General features: G+C 36.9%; 2 protein-coding genes across 5 annotated transcripts; one reads left to right on the top strand and one right to left on the bottom strand.

The window, feature by feature from the left end:
- Positions 1–11,181: 11,181 nt before the first annotated feature.
- On the top strand, positions 11,182–15,970 carry lysmd3 (LysM, putative peptidoglycan-binding, domain containing 3). The gene is made up of 4 exons (XM_057328567.1): positions 11,182–11,592; positions 12,296–13,140; positions 14,065–14,334; positions 14,700–15,970. Exons 3-4 carry the CDS (start codon positions 14,071–14,073, stop codon positions 15,351–15,353), a joined length of 918 nt encoding a protein of 305 aa, XP_057184550.1. The 5' UTR covers positions 11,182–11,592; positions 12,296–13,140; positions 14,065–14,070; the 3' UTR covers positions 15,354–15,970.
- On the bottom strand, positions 14,697–21,479 carry polr3g (polymerase (RNA) III (DNA directed) polypeptide G). 4 transcript variants are annotated; one of them, XM_057328569.1, is made up of 9 exons: positions 20,678–21,479; positions 20,534–20,577; positions 20,315–20,444; positions 20,042–20,171; positions 19,144–19,212; positions 19,013–19,072; positions 18,865–18,926; positions 18,647–18,766; positions 16,090–16,191 (listed from the first exon to the last, which is right to left on the bottom strand). In XM_057328569.1, the coding sequence occupies exons 3-9, from the start codon at positions 20,423–20,425 to the stop codon at positions 16,105–16,107; spliced, it is 639 nt and encodes a 212-aa protein (XP_057184552.1). In that variant the 5' UTR covers positions 20,426–20,444; positions 20,534–20,577; positions 20,678–21,479; the 3' UTR covers positions 16,090–16,104. The 4 variants fall into 4 exon arrangements, with proteins under 4 accessions (XP_057184553.1, XP_057184552.1, XP_057184551.1 ...); XM_057328568.1 differs by lacking the exon at positions 20,534–20,577 and having other exon boundaries at positions 20,636–21,478; XM_057328571.1 differs by lacking the exon at positions 20,534–20,577 and having other exon boundaries at positions 20,315–20,418; positions 20,636–21,477.
- Between the last annotated feature and the right edge of the window lie 736 nt (positions 21,480–22,215).

The raw sequence follows: 22,215 nt of genomic DNA on the forward strand, positions 1-22,215 counted from the left end.
GATCCCCTCCAGCGTCGATAACTTTGACCTTGGCCTCCCCCAGCACAGCTTCAGAGTCCTTTGGTATGAAGGGCACTCCTTTAGCCACTTGGGCCATGTGGAGTCTCTCCATGACCGATGCCTTCTTTGATGGCTTCAGCACCAGTTCTCCAGCCTCGTAGCGCAGGTTGGGCTTGCTGTCCATTCTGTAACAGTACATGGGGTTAATACTATGATCAACAATGCATCAATGCCATGTTTGACATACATTTCAAAACAGTACAAAAGTACATGACAAACTGTTTATCCCTATACAGTTCTAAGCCTCTACAATACACCCCCTGTCCAGTTTATTACAACATAAATGATGTAGAAACAGTAGTGGATCTAAAATATGCATGCATTCCAAAGCATGAATTTATTAAACAGGTGACGGGTCAATACCAAAATGCAATGGCCAATATAATTAATAATAAACCCATGCACACCAAATTGTTCGCCAAGCAACACAGAAGCATGAAGCATACAGTGGCACAGTGATATTCATCAAATAGTACCAAATAGCATTACCTCTTTAATAAATCCCTGTTGAATGCATTATATATAAACGAATTAAAAAGAATACACGTCCACAAATTAACTTATCAAACATTAATAATTATTTTTGAAATTTTAATTACGATAGACTAATTCTTTATTGCGCTTTTTTTATTTTATTTGAAAAAGACTAACGAACAAGACATTCTGCCGCCTTAGCACTTCAACAAGAAATTGTAAATCAAACTGTATGAATGTACTGTACCGTGTCATGGCATGGCCAACAATCCACATACAAAATCACTTTAATAAAACCACTGTTAACCAAGGCTTCACGGGGCTTAATGCATTTATAAAACGGTTAACCCATATACCTTACATAGACATCAAATAATGCACGGCTTAAGTTAGAACACGGCAATCAGAATCAAGGACCAGAACTAACTTAAACGTTTTGTTCTTTAATTCCCTGCTGTTGAATGCATTATATATAAACGAATAAAACGCAATACACGTCGAGGAAGTCAATGACTGAAACCACAAATGAACTTATCATTTATCAATATTTTAGAAAGGTTTGTATTTTAATTACGCACTTACCTGTAAAGACACAGTAGATCAAAAATAATTCCAAGCAAATCGAAAATCGCTGAACAAGTCTGACTAAAAACCGCTGTATGTCAAAAATGTGTACGCACTGGATCTTGATTTTAGCGGGGGTTGCAATCGTCAAATGCGATGTCTGAAAAATTGTGGCGTGCAATGCAGCAGACTTATAGCAACACACCGCACTCACATAGTGCCCTCTAGCGGTCTGGTAGTACCATCATTCCCTTCAATGCATTTTCACATACAGCGATTGTGAAGAACCATCAATTGGGGCCCACACCCGCCCTACATTTTTTTCTAATTTCAATAGCCGTTTCACTCGTATATACGTCACGACATGGAAAAGAAGTCAATCACAACTTCCGTTTCATGGTGACTTTAAAATTCACTTGGCAAAAGGATCAATAAAACAACGTTATTTTCTCTTTATTTGGAGCGATGCTTTGTGTGTTGTCCCCTTCCCGAAGGGCCCTTCGAAGGGCGATATATCCAGTTTGAATGCACCGTATAGAGCTTCAGACATCACATTATGCAAACATGATGGTTTATCAGATGGACCGCAGGTGGACATCACCGTTTTTTCATTATAAATACAAATTTATAGTGATATTCAAAGTGAAGAAATTTCAGTGTTGTACAACACAGGAGTTTTAATCATCAGTGCATGGTTTCACAGATGTCTTAGCTTAAACCAGGACTATGTTTTAGTACAATCAGGATATTTAAGTCCCTTTTATAAAAACACCTTAGAAAAAACATTAAATGTTAGTCTTGAGACACAACAATGGCTGATATGTGAGGGCAAGATATTTTCAGTTAAGCCTTGTCGAAACCGGGCACAGATTTTTAAGATTATAAAGTGAAAAGTGAAAGTGACCTATCTGTCAGATATGGGGTGCTTCTCAATATGCCTCCTCGTTTCCTCGCTCCTCCGTCCTCCATCCTATGACCCAGAAACCGATCGAGCTCAGCCATCTTTAAGGACGTCTCAATTCTCTAATTGCACTGGGAGGAGGCGAGGATCGAGGAGGCTTTCTGAGGAGTCATGAGCAAGGATACACATGTTTCATTTGCGGAAGTGTCAGTTGCTGCTGAAAGACCGGCGTTGCTGTATATGCGCCACTCGCGCTTAAACTTAATCCAATTGTCCGCGATGTTCTCGTCAAAGACCAGGGGGTCGATTTTGCGAAGTCCTTGTGCCATCGTAACTACAGGCTAACTTCTGACACCATGTAGAAACATACAGAAACAAATGTACGACACTCGTGTAGAACTCAGGTCTCAATTTTTCTTTATTTATCTTTTTTTTACCAACCCATCCTCACTTCCGTATTCAACGCTACGGAATGCTATAAGTCTGCTGCGTTGCACGCCACAATGATGTACGTTTTCAATGATTATATCGGAAAACTCAGCAGCAATAATCGATCGCATCAGAACCATATAAACATCAGAAAGAATGGGGGGGGGGGTTGTACAAGAAACCATCAATATAATCTACAAAGAGGTTAACAACTGAGGAAGAACTTTGTCATTTATCTCGCCGTCAATCTCTAATAAAACATCAATAAACGCATCTAATCTAAATGACACGTAGTCATTTGATGCATATCGACTTCATTGGCTAAATGCCGTAACTCTCTAGCTAATTGGGCGCCCGCCATAGTTACCGCCATAACTACATAGGGTGCGTTTATATTTGGCATTAACATGCGATCTCGGTGATCCGAACAACAAGCAGATCGGATCTTCAGACAATCAGGACACAGCGCGTTCACACTTGTCATCAAGTGGCTTCCACATCTGGATAACTGATCGGATCTCTATAGTTTCCCGCCCATTATTTTAATAAGCCTGCAATTTAAAAATAGCTCCGGTGCAGGGAGATTTCACACAACACGTATAACGGGGAGGATGAGCATGTTACACATATGATACGCAGCCATGTTGAACTCGAGGCAGCGGTGGGAAGTAAACCATGGTTAAAACGATTAATGATCATATATGTGAAAGTATAAGCAGAGGACGTTTGTAAAATGACACAAGCTTTTGTACTTGAGCTGTGGCGGGTTTCACTCGCGCACACACACGCACGCAGGCCGAAGTTCATGATCAAAAGCGACCACTTACATCGTTCTCGTCTATTTGGGTTGGTTCGGCTGAAAGTGACAGCGCGTCGTTTCTTTGGTCTGCGCCCTAAATATCGTGCTTACTGACATCAGCTATAACAACACTACAATCTTGTTTCTGTGTGTAAATGATATACGGTGAATACCTACTGAATGTCTGAATATCAGAGCTCCGTTTCAAGCTGCCCGTCTGCCGCTTAATCTGTTTTCCGGGGACGGTACTTTCGAGTCAGAACCGTGGGCGTGGCTTGTTGGTTTTGACTAAATCTTTGGTGTTTCAAGTCTTACGAAACCGTTACCCTAACCCACACCCTAACCCTAACCTTACTCTTACCATCTAAACTACCTATGATTGTTAAAATTGATGAAAAAACACGTTTGGGTGATGACGTCAGACTCGAAACACCAAGGATTTAGTGAGAGCCGTACGAGACACAAGCGGCAGCAGCCCTCGGGGAACCGGAGAGTTGATTACGCCGTATAGGCTACAGTAAACACACACACGTAGGCCTATGTTAGAAACAAGCTGGTATAGTGTTGCCATTCGTGTCGTGCCATGAAAATAAAGAAATGATGCGTTTTAAAACACAGCTGGCGCTGTGTGTGCGAGTCAACGCCATTCATGGCATGGCAGTCACAAATACTGTGATGATACAGCTGAAGTGGTCAAGTAAAACATCTCGAGTGATTTGACATAAATCCTCTGTAGGTTAAAGTATCCATGATAATTTCGTGGGAAAATGAACGACTGTGCAACGCTCGGGAGCAAGAGTAAACTTTCCGCTGCATTTTTCAGCTGCTCCGCAGTCTGACAGGTTTCGGACAGACGAGAGAATAATGATACCGGGCGGGGTTTTCTGTGAAATTGTGCACCTGCTGTGCCGAAATCTGTGACCTATCGAAATCTGTGACTAGAGGGCGCTGTTTCGTAATTATTCACGCGAGAACGTGCCTGGCGCACGTGCACGTTATCGTGAGCGCAGAAGGGGAGTTTCTTAACTATATACATGACCGCCCACTCCGCGATAACGTCATGTTGCCTCGCGCTCTTGTGTGTGTGTGTGTAGCTTATGCGTGAAGCAGACTTCGGGAGAAACAGAAGCGCCGACTGAATAGTGCACAACATGCTCTTTCATTTAAAAGACAAGACCCGATTACATTCTGTATTATCATGACAGTTTTTATGCTTGTTTTAAAATTATTTTTGTTTCTAAGGTTACTTATTTTACAAAGAATACGTTTTATTCTTTTTAAAACGTTTGATAACGTTATAAATTCACTCTGGTGATGTCTAATCTCCTTTATTTTATATCATTAAAATCATTTGGTCCCGATGTTAACACCAGCTCACATAAAGCACGGTCACTGAATCTGAAAATGCATCATAGCAGGTGACCGCTGCCATGGTGGTTTTTCTATTGAGTTTTCTCATATAAAATGATACATTTAGTTAGTTATAGGTTCCATGCATTCCTCTGACATAATACAGGCTATATGGGCCTCATGGTTTGAGCACCAAGCACCACCAGCCACCTGCACAATATTACACTTACAACACGCACACGCTTTTGTAGACATTAGTTTGTTTATTATTTAATTTATACCACAAAAGTAGACACTAGTTTGTGCATTATTTAATTTATTGCACAAAGTCACGAACACTGGTGTGTTCATTATTACCTTTTTTAAACAAACTGCACAATATTACACTTAACCATGAGTTCATTGTTATGTTAAACCATAAAACTGTAGTAAGCAAGAAAGGTGTCTAGTAAATAACATTATGATATATACCTACCTGCTAAGAGGTTTTAAAAGGGTACATCATGATATATATGTTTTTCTTTAAAAAATTAAACCTGATTGGCAAAAGATGATATCATGTGAAGCCTGATTGGCTAACAATGTGAAAAACAACTTGAGATTTCTGTATAAAGTATGGAGTCAGATATGTATTTGTTGGACATCTTCAGATGAACTCTGTGTGTCTCACTTTTGCTTGCTCGAGCAAATAAAGATTGAACTTCTTGAAACCTGGCTCCTTGGTCTTCGTGATTTCTTTCTGCATTGAACAACTGATCTTCCACGACACTCCCTGTTTAACTGAAAATCACTCCAATGATACCCATATTCACTCTGGTGATGTCTAATCTCCTTTATTTTATATAATTAAAATCATTTGGACCTGATGTTAACACCAACTCACATAAAGCACAGTCACGGAATCTGAAAATGCATCAAAGCAGGTTACCGAAATCTGTGACCGCTCTCTTTTTGACCGAAAATCACTCCAATGACACCCAAATTCACTCTGGTGATGTCCAATCACATCTATTTTATATAATTAAAATCATTTGGACCTGAGGTTAACACCAACTCACATAAAGCACAGTCACGGAATCTGAGAATGCATCAAAGCAGGTTACCGAAATCTGTGACCGCTCTCTTTTTGACCGAAAATCACTGCAATGATACCCAAATTCACTCCGGTGATGTCCAATCACATCTATTTTATATTATTAAAATCATTTGGACCTGAGGTTAACACCAATTCACATAAAGCACAGTCACGGAATCTGAAAATGCATCAAAGCAGGTTACCGAAATCTGTGACCGCTCTCTTTTTGACCGAAAATCAGTCCAATGACACCCAAAATCACTCCGGTGATGTCCAATCACATCTAATTTACAGTATATCATTATAATCATTCATTCATTAAAGCCAATTGTACCATCTCAGATATAGTGATTTAGTTCAACTGGATAAAGACCCAAATAGTGTTTACTATTAGAATCTTGATATTCTATAAATATTCATTCATTTTATCTTTTTTTTTAATTAAGGAAGTGTTTTGTTTTCACCAAAAACTATAAACCAGTTAAGGTTTAAATGTCATCATATATTCTGAAGAGCAGCATGACAAGATGTACAGGAAAAATGTACAACCCCCCAAAAAACAAAAAGCAACAAACAGCAAATAACTAAATAAAAATGATAAGGGGGGGGTTAAAGGTTACAGTAAGTGCATGCTGGGCAAAGGAACTCCTCCTCATTCCCAACACATTCCTGATGGAACCACCTGCAGCAATGTTCGCATTGTATCTGGTAAAAGGAGATATTAAAGGGACAGTTCACCCAAAATTTTTAATTCTGTCATAATTTACTCACAACCTGTATAAATGTACACAGAGAAATATATTTTGGAAGACTGTTAGGAATATTCTGTTCCGGGACATCATTGACTACTATAGAAACATTGAAACTGTAGTCAAAGGTCCCCTAGAACTGTTTGATTTCCTAAATTCTTAGAAATATCTCATTTTGTTTTCTCACTATGGTAGTGAATGATGTCCCAGAACTGAACATTTCTAACATTCTTTCAAATATCTTTCTCTGTGTTCACCAGAACAAATAAATTTATACAGATTTGGAACAACTTAAGGGTGAGTAAATAATGACAGAATTTTTATTTTGGGGAAAACTGCTCCTTTAAAGATATTGTGCATCAATACTCTATATATGTATATATGATACTCTAGAATAGAAATTCTTTGTAAACAATTTGTCTAAGAAAGAAAAAACCTAAAACTTAATGAAGTATGCAATCTTACCCAGTTGATGGTGGAGTCATGTTTATTCGTCTTACTCTTACTTTTTGGCTTTGTCCCATCTTGCAAGCCGCAGTAGAGACACATTTCTGACAGATCATAAGAAACACAGCTTCAGAAGTCCATATGAGGATAATATATTGATAACATTTCAAATGTTACACAAAATATATAACATGCATAGTTTAGACACCCAGTTTTTTTATACATTATTTATAAAAACAGTTTAATGTAACACTCAAGCAAAAAATATATTAAATATTTAAAAAGCGATGTGGAATGTGATACTGTAACCTAAAAATATTATTAATAATAACTGAGGGAAAATGTGAATGTTCAAATGTGTCAATTTTTTTTAAATTACAAAAATCTTTTTTGTTTTTTTGGGGGGGTTGTGCATTTTTTCTGTACATCTTGTCGTGCTGCTCTTCAGAATATATGATGACATTTAAACCTTAACTTGTTTATAGTTTTTGGTGAAAATAAAACACTTCCTTAATGAAAAAAAAGATAAAATTAATAAATATTTATAGAATATCAAGATTCCAATAGTAAACACTATTTGGGGCTTTATCCAGTTGAACTAAATCACTATATCTGAGATGGTACAATTGGCTTTAATGAATGAATGATTATAATGATATACTGTAAATTAGATGTGATTGGACATCACCAGAGTGAATTTGGGTGTCATTGGAGTGATTTTCGGTCAAAAAGAGAGCGGTCACAGATTTCGGTAACCTGCTTTGATGCATTTTCAGATTCCGTGACTGTGCTTTATGTGAGTTGGTGTTAACCTCAGGTCCAAATGATTTTAATTATATAAATTAGATGTGATTGGACATCACCAGAGTGAATTTGGGTGTCATTGGAGTGATTTTCGGTCAAAAAGAGAGCGGTCACAGATTTCGGTAACCTGCTTTGATGCATTTTCAGATTCCGTGACTGTGCTTTATGTGAGTTGGTGTTAACCTCAGGTCCAAATGATTTTAATAATATAAAATAGATGTGATTGGACATCACCAGAGTGAATTTGGGTGTCATTGGAGTGATTTTCATTCAAAAAGAGTGTGGTCACAGATTTCGGTAACCTGCTTTGATGAATTTTCAGATTCCATGAGCGTGCTTTTCGTGAGTTGGTGTTAACATCAGGTCCAAATGATTTTAATAATATAAAATAAAGGAGATTAGACATCACCAGAGTGAATATGGGTATCACTGGAGTGATTTTCAAACAGGGAGTGTCGTGGAAGATCAGTTGTTCAATGCAGAAAGAAATCACGAAGACCAAGGAGCCAGGTTTCAAGAAGTTCAATCTTTATTTGCTTGAGCAAGCAAAAGTGAGACACACAGAGTTCATCTGAAGATGTCCAACAAATACATATCTGACTCCATACTTTATACAGAAATCTCAAGTTGTTTTTCACATTGTTAGCCAATCAGGCTTCACATGATATCATCTTTTGCCAATCAGGTTAAACATGATATCACCTTTTTATTAGCACGTCCCCTTGAGCTGGTGTTAACATCAGGACCAAAAGATTTTAATGATATAAAATAAAGGAGATTAGACATCACCAGAGTGAATTTATAATGTCATCAAAAGTTTTAAAAAGAATAGAACCCGAGGAAAAAACAAAAATAATTTTAAAACAAACATAAAAACTGTCATGATACTACAGAATGTAATCGGGTCTTGTCTTTTAAATGAAAGAGCATGTAGTGCACTATTCAGTCGGCGCTTCTGTTTCTCCCGAAGTCTGCTTCACGCATAAGCTACACACACACACACACAAGAGCGCGAGGCAACATGACGTTATCGCGGAGTGGGCGGTCATGTATATAGTTAAGAAACTCCCCTTCTGCGCTCGCGATAACGTGTACGTGCGCCAGGCACGTTCTCGCGTAAATAATTACGAAACAGCGCCCTCTAGTCACAGATTTCGATAGGTCACAGATTTCGGCACAGCACCTGCTAATGTAGATAAACTGTCTGGATTGCGTTTACATTACACTGAGATCCGATAACAATGCGTCCTCGACTACCTCTGGATCAGGACACGCTGATCGGATGACATTCCGATCAGAAGCGCGTTTACACTTGTCTTTTCAATGTGTATGTGGACAACATCCAGATACAGATCGCATGTTAATGCCAATTATAAACGCACCCATAGTTATACAGGAAGCAAACGATCAGTGAGTGACGTGACGTAAATCCAAAACAAGTCAAGAGTAATCGATCAAACGCATCAATCTACGCTGAACCAATAGTAGGCAAGACCAACCCATCTAATTATCATACAAGACACAGAAAAGTAAGAATAAATTCAAGAATAAATAAATAAAAGTGGAAATAAATACATGCGATAATAAATAAATATAAAAATAAATAAACGTATAAATAAATAAATGTAAAAATAAAAGGAAATGATAAAAAAATAATCTAAAAATAAATAATAATAATAATAATAAATAATTTAAAAAAGACAAAAATAATAAATCAATTTAATAAAATTTTTTTAAAGCTAAGATCAATAATAGCTAAAACGAATTATTTTGTTTTATCAAACCATTCATTCCTTTATTTATTTTCATATTATTACATTTATTCGTTTATGTATTTATTTATTTATACATTTATTTATTTATAATTTTTGCAGGTTTAGTCCTCCATACTCCATACACATCGTCACATCATTAGATCATATTCAAACATGCATACATGTGATAATTACACTTTTTTTGTAAATGTATACCTATTTCAGACAGTATAGTTAATATTCATATAGTTACTATATTAATGTAGTCAATATTTATGTATAACATATATTTGACATAGCCTACCTTAAATACATTTCTGACCTCTTTTAAGCATGTTTTTAACTTATTTTATTGTAGTGGGGATTATGAAATCTGCCTAAAGTATATATTTAACTTTATTTTTTATATTTTCAGTGTGCAATGTGTACAGTCATCATTAACTGACGACGCTTTGAAGTGACTAAAGGGGGCGAGGATTCCAGCAAACACAGAACGTTCCCCTAACGTTAGTTTTTGGTTCCCAGGGGGTTTTTGCAACCAGAAAATAACGTTCCCAGAACGTTGCAGGCTGTTTTTTTTAAATAACCAGAAAGTAACCAGAAAATAACGTTCTCTGATGGTTATTTATTGGTTATTTTTTGCAACCAGAAAATAACCAGAAAATAACGTTCTCTGATGGTTATTTTTTGGTTATTTTTTGAAACCAGAAAATAACCAGAAAGTAACGTTCTCTGATGGTTATTTATTGGTTATTCTTTTGCAACCAGAAAATAACCAGAAAGTAACGTTCCCTGATGGTTATTTTCTGGTTATTTTTTGCAACCAGAAAATAACCAGAAAATAACGTTCTCTGATGGTTATTTTTTGGTTATTTTTTTGCAACCAGAAAATAACCAGAAAGTAACGTTCCCTGATGGTTATTTTTTGGTTATTTTTTTGCAACCAGAAAATAACCAGAAAGTAACGTTCCCTGATGGTTATTTTTTGGTTATTTTTTTGCAACCAGAAAATAACCAGAAAGTAACGTTCCCTGATGGTTATTTTTTGGTTATTTTTTTGCAACCAGAAAATAACCAGAAAGTAACGTTCCCTGATGGTTATTTTTTGGTTATTTTTTTGCAACCAGAAAATAACCAGAAAGTAACGTTCCCTGATGGTTATTTTTTGGTTATTTTTTTGCAACCAGAAAATAACCAGAAAGTAACGTTCCCTGATGGTTATTTTTTGGTTATTTTTTTGCAACCAGAAAATAACCAGAAAGTAACGTTCCCTGATGGTTATTTTTTGGTTATTTTTTTGCAACCAGAAAATAACCAGAAAGTAACGTTCCCTGATGGTTATTTTTTGGTTATTTTTTTGCAACCAGAAAATAACCAGAAAGTAACGTTCCCTGATGGTTATTTTTTGGTTATTTTTTTGCAACCAGAAAATAACCAGAAAGTAACGTTCCCTGATGGTTATTTTTTGGTTATTTTTTTGCAACCAGAAAATAACCAGAAAGTAACGTTCCCTGATGGTTATTTTCTGGTTATTTTTTTGCAACCAGAAAATAACCAGAAAATAACGTTCTCTGATGGTTATTTATTGGTTATTTTTTGCAACCAGAAAATAACCAGAAAATAACGTTCTCTGATGGTTATTTTTTGGTTATTTTTGCAACCAGAAAATAACCATAAAGTAACGTTTACTAATGGTTCTTTTTTTGGCTATTTTTTATGGTAAAAATAGTCAAAACTGGTAAACGTCAGTGACATGTGCAATACATAAATTATAAGATCACATTGAAAACCAAATGAAATTAATAAATGTGCCCTTTAATGACTGAAAATAATAAACTAGTTAAGCTAAATGAAAATACAATCATCTATATCCAAGTGTATTTCTTTAGTGTGGTTGTCTGTTACTGTATGTGTGCGCTCGAGCACGTGCATTCTCCGCTCTGCCGCGCACTCCCGTCATTTAAAAATTAACGGTCATTTCGTTTTACCTCACCGACTAACACATTAGTTTAGCGGTTTATTTATTTTAATTTTTTATTTAAAACCGTACAGATTTGAGAGTAGACTTAATTTTCGTGATTTTCGATTGATTTGACACATCTAAATCAACAGACCATGATGAAAGGACTGAAACTCAGGGCTTTTGATTGTTATATCTAAAGACGGAGCCGCGCTATACTTCTGTGGTGAGATAATAATATTGTTAGCCTGAAGAGAATTAAATGTTTATTCTTCTGTCAATAAAAATCTGCTTTAAATATTGTGTTGAAGTCATTGGTTATTTTATTTTGATATCTATAATGTCTGATGTTGAGGTAGGCCTACACACAGTGTGGTTTTATTAGAAATGATATACTGTGCTGTTTAAATCGAAAATTAGGCTACTTCAGTGATGAAAAAGGAATTATTAGGCTACAAGAATAATCCAATGCATTGATTTCATCCTCCATATTGTGTGGGATGATGTATTTTAGTTATTTTAATTAGATTAACGTTAGACAAGCGATGGATAAAAACACAGCATGGATGTATTCATTACTGACGTGTAAACGGACCGAGAAAAATATTTTAGGCTAACGTTCTGGGAACGTTCCCCTAACGTTAGTTTCTGGTTCCCAGAAAGTTTTTTTAAGGTTTGTTTTTCGTTATCTTTACGGAAATAATACGTTAGTTACGGTAACGTTGCCCTAACGTTAGATTTTGGTTCCCAGAACGTTATGGGAACCAGACACTAACGTTCTATTAACGTAAAGAAAACTTAGAACCAAAAACGAACCTTAGAAAATAACATTCTGGGAACCAAAAATTGTTAGCTAGGATATGCCATTTCACTTCTTTTAATTCCTCTGTCCTCGCTTCTTTTCCTTGTTCCCTTCCCTCATCCTGAAGGGGTGGAGCTACGACGCGATGAAAGGAAACGAGGATGCACAAATAAGAATTGAGAAGCACCCATGGTGACCCATACCCTAAATGTGACCTCTGCATTTAACACACCCAGTGAGTAGTAAACACACGCACAACCGGAGCAGTGGGCAGCTATAACTGCAGCATACGGTGCCTTGCTCATTCCTGCACTGAGATTCGAACCAGCAACCTTCTGGCCACGAGTCCAAGTCTAACCATTAGGCATAAGGCTTACAAGAATATTCTAATTAAATCAGCCATCAAGTATAGGTCAATTACACCTAAACACAATGACTGACACAAGCAGACATATACACAATAACTGTGATCAGACCCACATAGGCTACTGGTACGAATATTTTTTTTTCCATCAAGCTATTTTACTACATACGTTTTACTCTTCGTTTACTGTTTAACATCCTGTTAAATTTAAACTTGTTTAAACTATAGTTCACAGGTTAATACAATTAATGGCTTCATTCAGTTTTGTGTTGCTTTAGTTGTGTTTGTACTGTACATGACTAATACACAAAAGTTAATATCAACTGGGTAAAAAACACAATGTAAAAAAATCGTCTAAATGGTTAACATGTCACTGCAATTTCAGATCACTCTGAAATAAATTGCAATTATCGTAATAAATTAATGTCAGAGAGATATTAGAGACGTTAATGTTGTCAGTGCGTCCTTACGCGAGCTCTGTGTTGACGTGGCTTTTCTCTCAGTAATCCATCCAGTTTGAGCTTGTGAGAGAGCTAATGGGACACAGAGGAAAGTAGAGAATGGCCTAATCAATAAAGTTAAGCGAAACATCCTAATTTCTTTTTCAGGTAAGTCGCACTATTTGATACGAATGTTGATGAGTTCTCTTGTTTTCATACATTAAAATCAAGGTTACCCGTGTTTGTTGATATAAAGTTTAACGTTAGTTAGCATCAGTAGCGCCACGGACCCGGTCATAGTGTTTATTAGATAACATATAAATATGAAGTACGCACAAATGAATTATTTAGCTACATATGTTGAAAGGAATTGGTGTATTATTGTTTATGTAAAATTTATTTTCTCCATAGTGTCGCTATCGTGTTGTATAACGCCGGTTAGCTAACATGCTAACTGAGCTAATTAGCTTCCACATATTATGTACCTTAACAATAGTAAGCATTACACCATAATCACTTCGGTTCGGCGTTTATAATGCGTCATTAAATATCTGGTGAGATGTCAGTGTGTATTTGTTGTCTAATGTGTGTACAACTGTCTGGTAAAGGTAATGTTTATACGCTAATGAAATGAGCTAGTAATACTAGCTGCTAGTCAGCTCTAAATTACATGCTTGTTTTAGCCACGGAATAAATACAGTTTTAAAGCAGACTGAATTTATACATCCCGTAAAATTAAGTTACTAAGAATAAGTAAACTAAAATATCTTTTGTCAACATCATCGATATGCGAATGTTTCCTCTTATTATAAGAATTAGGTTTTATATATAGCAGATAAGCTTTCCTGTTGCTTTTATCCAAGTAACGTTAACGTTACATTCAAGCTAAACATTTATGAGTAACGTTACGTAATTTCTTGAAATCTAACCAATTACTGTGTTTAGCCATGTCCTATTACTTGAGTTACAGGAAAGCTATGCTTGCAGTAAGAGTAATCTGAAGGCACCAAAGCATTTGAACTAACAGTACGTTTTGTGAAACAGTACCAAACAATAACAAATGACTCATGTATAGTATTCTGTTTTGTGAAGTGAAAAATGACTGAAAGGAACCAGCACAACAGTTTACAATTTACAACCACAGTGCAGCCACCCACAGGTGGTTGCATTTACACTTTAGCCACCAACTCGGAGACTGAACATTCTGAGGAAGATGGTGAAACCTTTGAACTGCGTTCCAGAGGGAAGGACAGGCATCACAGGAGCACATCTACAGATCGAAAGGACAATATTATTTACTTGATAAGGGACGTAAAAGAGGGAGATACTCTGATCGGTATTTCACTGCAGTATTTTTGCACTGTAAGTCCTATTCAGCTTTTGTTGTGGTCGTATTATTACACTGTCCTGTTACCATTTCACAAAGTTGAAAAGAATTATAGTTTAGAAGATTTTTTTCAAAGTAAATGTGATCCATAGTAAGTGAAAGGTCACATCACATTTCCACATCTGTTTGAAAAAAGTAACAAAAGACCAAAAACAGTAGAGCCAATATACATTTTTTATCAATCTTGCACAAAAATGTGATTGGATGAGCCACATTTGATGGCTCTGCAAAAGCGCACCTGTGACTGCATAATTATCAGGTATCTATATTACGATGCCGAATGTACATTTTTTGAGTACTTAAGTGATTTTACAGGTATTTTTCATGTATTGCACAACAGGTTGCAGACATAAAGCGGGCCAACAATCTTCTAACTGAGCAGGATTTCTTTGCATTGCGGGCCATAAGGATCCCTGTAAGGAAATTTAGCTCTTTGACAGAAACCCACACCACCACTTCTCTCAAATCCAGTTCGCCTGGTGGGACTCGCAGAATCACAGAGATCCCAATTTCTGGATCTTCCTTGGACTCTTCATCATCGTCCTCATCAGTTGATAGTGTGGAGTGCTTCCTGCAGGAGAAGGATAAGGACATTGAACTTCTTGTAAAGTCCTCTGCCCCTTCCAGGAGCAGCCTGAGTGAGGTTGTGTCCTCGCTGGAGCAGCCAGTTTTAGGTGACTCAGATCGCAGGCCAGTCCAGAAGAAAGACCCATACTATGGGGCTGATTGGGGAATGAGATGGTGGACTGCAGTGGCTATCATGTTGGTCGTTGGCATTGTTACACCGGTTTTTTATCTGTTGTATTATGAGGTTCTAATGAAAGCAGATGTTAGCCACCACACTACAATAGACTCTATTAGGCCTGGACCTACACAACCGGCTGTCCCTGAGCCACTTGTTTTACCACAGGCTAATACTGCCTCTTATCAGGACTCTCGCCAACAGCCTGTTATTGAACAGCAACCTCTTATGAACCACGATGAAGAAACATAGACGGGCAATTACATTAAACTGATAAGCACCAGGGAATCATGTATGGATGTTAAAAGGAACACTTTATTTTACAGGTATAATTGAACTTCAGTATCTGAGGATTGATAAATCAAAAATAATTCCAAACTGGTCTGAATTTTTTGTTGATGCATTTTGCACAGTTGGATGCTGGTTTTGTTGTATGCGTGTCACTCATGAGCCATTATATAGCTCTGTACCTCTATTAAGCTCATAGTTTGCCTGATGGGCAGACATTTGATATATATTTTTAAAGAGATTGCTGCCACTGTCTTGTTGTCAGGGAAATAAACACTAATTTATTTAAAAAAAAAGTAGAATCCAAAATCAGTATTGCTAATGGTAACAAAGTTGCTGGTTTTCGTTTTTAAACTTTGCTTGTATAAAACATAACAGAACCATAAATGAATCCTGGGTTTGTCTAGCAAGAGCACAGTGATGATTTGTAAAATGGGCTCAGACATGTGCTCACAAGTTGAGCAGAGATGTAAACATTTCTATGAAACATGGAGTACAGCGATTATTTTGAACAGTACGTGCCTTCATCCTATATAATATAAAATAAAGGAAAATAAAGGAAATATATTTTAGTATCTAAATCTCCAAGGCATTTTTTATTATCTTTAACAGGTGTATAAAATAAATCTGATTGCTGTGCTTCTTCAATAATTCATTAATGTATTCAAACCCATTCATATGATTAAGATTTTATAAGAAGAAACATTTCCAGTTGCTAGTAAGTGGCCTCATCCATGTTGTCATCACTTCCAGCTCCAAAATCATCACCATCTTCAAAGTAATTTGCTATGTAATCATTATCCTGACAGAAAAGGGAGGTTAATAAGAGAGTGCCTTAACTTTTCTGGAATTCAGTTATGAAATGGAAAAACATTGAATATCAAAACATTCTGCACTAAAATGCCATCTGTTTAAAAAATAGTTGCCTTTAATTTAATTTGCTCCAAATGATAATATGCAATCAGATCGTGTATACCTAATGTTTTAGGTTGTAGATGTAAGACATGCCTATTTCATATCCTCCTTACAAATCCTTAACCCTAAACGTTTTCAAAACTGACTCAAAAGCTTTAACACTGTTTACAATTTATATTAAGAAAAAAATCATCATCTTCTCTTTAAGTTGTCTTCTCCCTCCAACGGTCTTCTTACCTACAAACTATAATTAATTGCACCCAGAATAAAAGTTTGTGTTTACATAATAAATGTCTGTTAACTGTGCATACTAATTTATAAACACATACTCATAAAAATAAATTATATGTATACAGGTGCTGGTCATATAATTAGAATATCATCAAAAAGTTGATTTATTTCACTAATTCCATTCAAAAAGTGAAACTTGTATATTATATTAATTCATTACACACAGACTGATAGATTTCAAATGTTTATTTCTTTTAATTTGATGATTATAACTGACAACTAATGAAAATCCCAAATTCAGTATCTCAGAAAATTAGAATATTACTTAAGACCAATACAAAGAAAGGATTTTTAGAAATCTTGGCCAACTGAAAAGTATGAACATGAAAAGTATGAGCATGTACAGCACTCAATACTTAGTTGGGGCTCCTTTTGCCTGAATTACTGCAGCAATGCGGCGTGGCATGGAGTCGATCAGTCTGTGGCACTGCTCAGGTGTTATGAGAGCCCAGGTTGCTCTGATAGTGGCCTTCAGCTCTTCTGCATTGTTGGGTCTGGCATATCGCATCTTCCTCTTCACAATACCCCATAGATTTTCTATGGGGTTAAGGTCAGGCGAGTTTGCTGGCCAATTAAGAACAGGGATACCATGGTCCTTAAACCAGGTACTGGTAGCTTTGGCACTGTGTGCAGGTGCCAAGTCCTGTTGGAAAATGAAATCTGCATCTCCATAAAGTTGGTCAGCAGCAGGAAGCATGAAGTGCTCTAAAACTTCCTGGTATACGGCTGCGTTGACCTTGGACCTCAGAAAACACAGTGGACCAACACCAGCAGATGACATGGCACCCCAAACCATCACTGACTGTGGAAACTTTACACTGGACCTCAAGCAACGTGGATTCTGTGCCTCTCCTCTCTTCCTCCAGACTCTGGGACCCTGATTTCCAAAGGAAATGCAAAATTTACTTTCATCAGAGAACATAACTTTGGACCACTCAGCAGCAGTCCAGTCCTTTTTGTCTTTAGCCCAGGCGAGACGCTTCTGATGCTTCCTGCTGCTGACCAACTTTATGGAGATGCAGATTTCATTTTCCAACAGGACTTGGCACCTGCACACAGTGCCAAAGCTACCAGTACCTGGTTTAAGGACCATGGTATCCCTGTTCTTAATTGGCCAGCAAACTCGCCTGACCTTAACCCCATAGAAAATCTATGGGGTATTGTGAAGAGGAAGATGCGATATGCCAGACCCAACAATGCAGAAGAGCTGAAGGCCACTATCAGAGCAACCTGGGCTCTCATAACACCTGAGCAGTGCCACAGACTGATCGACTCCATGCCACGCCGCATTGCTGCAGTAATTCAGGCAAAAGGAGCCCCAACTAAGTATTGAGTGCTGTACATGCTCATACTTTTCATGTTCATACTTTTCAGTTGGCCAAGATTTCTAAAAATCCTTTCTTTGTATTGGTCTTAAGTAATATTCTAATTTTCTGAGATACTGAATTTGGGATTTTCATTAGTTGTCAGTTATAATCATCAAATTAAAAGAAATAAACATTTGAAATATATCAGTCTGTGTGTAATGAATGAATATAATATACAAGTTTCACTTTTTGAATGGAATTAGTGAAATAAATCAACTTTTTGATGATATTCTAATTATATGACCAGCACCTGTATATACACATACACGGTTTTATATTTTTCTTAAATAAATACATGCACACATATGTCTTCATGAAAAACAACATTAATTTGCACAGTAGACAGACATATATAATGTAAACACAAACTTTTATTATGAATGCGATTAATCACAATTAATCATTGCACAACCTATTGTGTACAATGCTTAGGCTATTGTTGGCTCTTTGGACAAAATGGTGAATGCTCCCGTATTTGTTTGTTGATTTGGATAAAAGCGTCTGCTAAATGAATAAATGTAAATGTATATGTAAAGTGTTAACTCAAGGTTTATCAGTAGCATCTGTTGCATGCTGTTGAATACCACAGACATAATGTCAAATCCCCTGTCACTGTGTAATTCAACATGTGATTTACTCAGGAAAAATATTACTGGAATATTCCTTTAAACCATTAGCATTTACCTCTTCAAGCTCTTCTTCTTCAAAGTTCCCTTCAATTTCTTCTTCCTCACCATCTCCTTTCTTCTCCCCCTTTGCCTCATCTTCTTCATCTGATTTGCCATCTCCCCTTTTATCAAGTTCCTGATGAACAAACTCAAGTGAGACAACAGCTTGATCCAAATTCAGTGAAACAATAAGAGGCTTTATATTTGTAATGCAAATGGTTTCATGAAACTCACATCTAGTTTAGACAGCATATCCTCCTTGTCTTTTTTTGACATCTCTTTGAATTTTTTAAAATCTGTAAGTATTACGGTTGTTTAGAGGTTATTCACAGAGGCAGTTTATTTAAAAAAAAGAAGTAATTATTTTGTTTTGTTAATTTACCCATTTTCTTTTTAATTATATTCCTCTGTGGCTTCAGCTCCTTTGGAAGACGGTTCCAATCTACAAAGCATCTCCATAAATTATCTGCAATCAATCAGATAAGTGTACAAGTAGGCCTATCTGCAATGTACCTGGGGTCCAATTGCCATCCTCGATTTTTTTAATTTCCCTTGTATATTTATCCTTGTACCGCTCTACATCTGTGGAGAGCATACTTTGAAACATTAAAAGTGAAATAGTTACAGTAACAGTAGGGATGTAACGATTCACTCATCTCACGATGCGAGTCACGATTCTGATCTCACGATGCGATTTATTCACGATTTACTCACGATTTACTTTTACAAAATGAGTTGAAACAAATTAGAAATGAACAACTTCCCTTACATTATTTCTTAAATGCTTCACGTTTCTTTGTATAATAAAATAATGTTTTATTTCAAATAACAAAACTAAACTGCAATTTTATAACAAATTAATAATAGAAAAAGTCTCTTTAATATAAACAAACTAATACTGTCTGAGCTTTTCTTGGATTTTTTGCATTTAAGAAATATCAGCATGTCCACGTTTAGATTTGCAGTGAAAATAGCGGCCCCTGTTGTTCAAAAAAGGTATTGCGATTCAGTTCACACCTCAACCGATTTGAATCGTCACTCATTATAACCGATTTTCAACCGGCTCAAGGTGAATCGTTACATCCCTAAGTAACAGTGCATTCTCAAGCCACATTTCTGATTTGTTTTTAACAAATTTTATTAAAAAAAAGTAAAGGCAGAATTTTTGAAGTTAGAAAAATGATATTTCACAAAAAAACAAGGGAAATCACCCCCTAATCAGTGATACCATTTCACTTAAACATAAGGCCAAACGGATTAGTGTCTTATGGGAAGTGTAAATACAATTTTGCCCCAGTGCTCTTACTCTTCTTAATCTACATTTACAATGTGATTACTTCAGTAATCCTAACCCTCCAGAAGGACACAGTAATATTTTGCAGGTTACTGAAATTAAATAACATCCACCCACCACTCTTTCCTGAGTGGGGTTTTATGTTGAAAGGGAGATCTTTCATTCGTCCCCTCATCTCCTGTTTCAAAGCTCTCATGTAGTCTTCATCTTCTCCAGCTTTCAGAGGCCCTGGTTTATATTCAATTTGCTGTATGAAGTAAAAAACAATTTTGTGTATTATGTAACTCATGTCTCTGAAGTTAAACAACAAGTCAAGTAAAATGTATGAACCAGACAATTGCTATCTATCCCTAGTTTTACATGCGGAGGAAATGCCTAAGTATGACTTACTGGGAAGAGTGGAGTTGGTCCTCTCTGGGCTTCAGGCATAGACCCTCTGGTGATGCCCAGGGCCTCTATGTTGAATGTGAAAGCTGCTATACCTCTGCCTTTTCCTGCCATTTTGGTCAATCAAATAATCCTAGAATTGCGGAGGATCTGTTAAATCTGCATTGCTGATGCTAGCTATATTGCTGTAGAAAGTATATGTCTAAAACTTAACATAACTACCTTGTTTTTATGTCGTTTCAGACTCAAATAATATAAACTAGCACCTGTAAACAATTTGAATTAGCTATATATTAATATACACAACTTGGGAGGTGCCATTACCATATTGGCCAATAGTATCCCGAATCTCCTAGAACGTCATACCGTTACGTAAGGCTACGTGCCGCGTTTGCGGAACAGGGTGTCAACGGCGTCCTTTCTCTAGTGATGGGCAGTGTGGTCCTTGTCCTAAATGGCGCACTCCGGTCTTGAGGACCTCCTCTGAGTCCACACTTGGTGACGTCAGGAAGTGCAGACCTATAGGGCACTAGGCACGAGTCCATAAGGGTACATGGGAGTGCATTTTGGGACAGACTTGAGGTCATTACACCGGAAAAAGCAAGCGGTGCTTTCTAATCACTCTCGCGGTACTTTGTTGTCATTCGCTGATCAGTCTGCGCAGCGCCGCGTGAAGTCGACCACTTGTTGTCCCACTGTTGTTATTTGGGACTGGAGCTGCCGGTTTTTATTGTTCTGTATTTAATATGTTTGTATTTCATATGTTGATATGCCACCCGAGCATTATGCAATAGATACTTATGTTTGTAATGCATTAATTTGTCATGACGTCATGGATGTATATTTATTAATTTGTTTACACTATACTTAATGTGCATAATGTGTTCTTAATATGCATATATGTTGTTATTTAATATTTCTCTATAATACAGAAGCTGTGTTGTTCAGCTTTACAGAGCCCAGAGACAACTAGATATAAATCTACAACAAAACATGGCTTATTACCTTAAGTAAGAAAATGCACTGCATTAAAAGTTTTTATTCTTGAATAGTTGGCTTAATAGAAAATAAATAAGCAAAAATATGAATAAGTAACTAATTAATAAATTAATTTAGAATTTTATCAAAACATATATTTAAAAATGTATCCGTCATGTGTACGTATTATGTCTGACATCCACGACACTCCTCCCATCCGTTCTGTGATTGGGCGTTCGCAAGGATTCCTGGGTAGGGGACTTCAGCGGAGTCTCACTCAATGCGGGCTTCGCCGAAGACCGCATCGAGGGCACAAAGGAGGCGCTCGCGTGCAGACTTCTGAGGGCTAAAAAGACAAATGGGACACTCTACAGACTCGTAGACTTGGCAAGAACGCGCAATTTAAGTCCACGAGACCGCAAGTGCGCCATTTGGAACAGGGACAAATGACACAGTTGAATCAAATGTCGCGTCGAGTCTTCGAAACATTAAGACACCCGTCTCCACGGTGACATCTAGTGGTCATTTGCGCGTGTTGCTCTAAGACTTCTATAACAACGTTTTAGACAATCGCTGACGGATTACTATCTGTATGTTCGTGGATGATCTAGATTGAGGGGTAGTGGTTAGTGATTTTAACTGGTGTGTTGTCGTCGAGGGTTCGAATCGTGGTTGAACCATATTTACATCATTCTAGGATTCATAAAAATAGTGCTTCTTATTTTGTTTTTTATTTCTTGATTTACAGTTAAATCAGTTATAGACACTGGTTTATGAGTTTACTTTCAGATCAACACCCCCAGTCAGAGGCGTATTAAGACCTCATGGTGCCCCTGGGCAACAGCCCCAGAGGTGCCCCCCCATCAACCCACACGCAAGAATCCACTCAATAAAAGATTTATTAAAAGATTTTATAAGAATGAAAC

The sequence above is a fragment of the Triplophysa rosa genome, unplaced genomic scaffold, assembly GCF_024868665.1.
Source record: "Triplophysa rosa unplaced genomic scaffold, Trosa_1v2 scaffold54_ERROPOS3237409+, whole genome shotgun sequence".
In the NCBI taxonomy this organism is placed as follows: Eukaryota; Metazoa; Chordata; class Actinopteri; order Cypriniformes; family Nemacheilidae; genus Triplophysa; species Triplophysa rosa.

What these genes read in the sequence shown, in the direction of transcription:
- lysmd3 (XM_057328567.1), top strand. Translation starts at nt 14,071, where the DNA reads ATGACTGAAAGGAACCAGCACAACAGTTTACAATTTACAACCACAGTG. An exon ending in CACTGCAGTATTTTTGCACT is followed by an intron (nt 14,335 to 14,699) that starts GTAAGTCCTATT and finishes ATTGCACAACAG; the next exon opens with GTTGCAGACATAAAGCGGGC.
- polr3g (XM_057328569.1), bottom strand. Translation starts at nt 20,425, where the DNA reads ATGGCAGGAAAAGGCAGAGGTATAGCAGCTTTCACATTCAACATAGAG. An exon ending in ACCCCACTCAGGAAAGAGTG is followed by an intron (nt 19,213 to 20,041) that starts GTGGGTGGATGT and finishes TGCTCTCCACAG; the next exon opens with ATGTAGAGCGGTACAAGGAT. An exon ending in AAGAAGAAGAGCTTGAAGAG is followed by an intron (nt 16,192 to 18,646) that starts GTAAATGCTAAT and finishes CTTTTCTGTCAG; the next exon opens with GATAATGATTACATAGCAAA.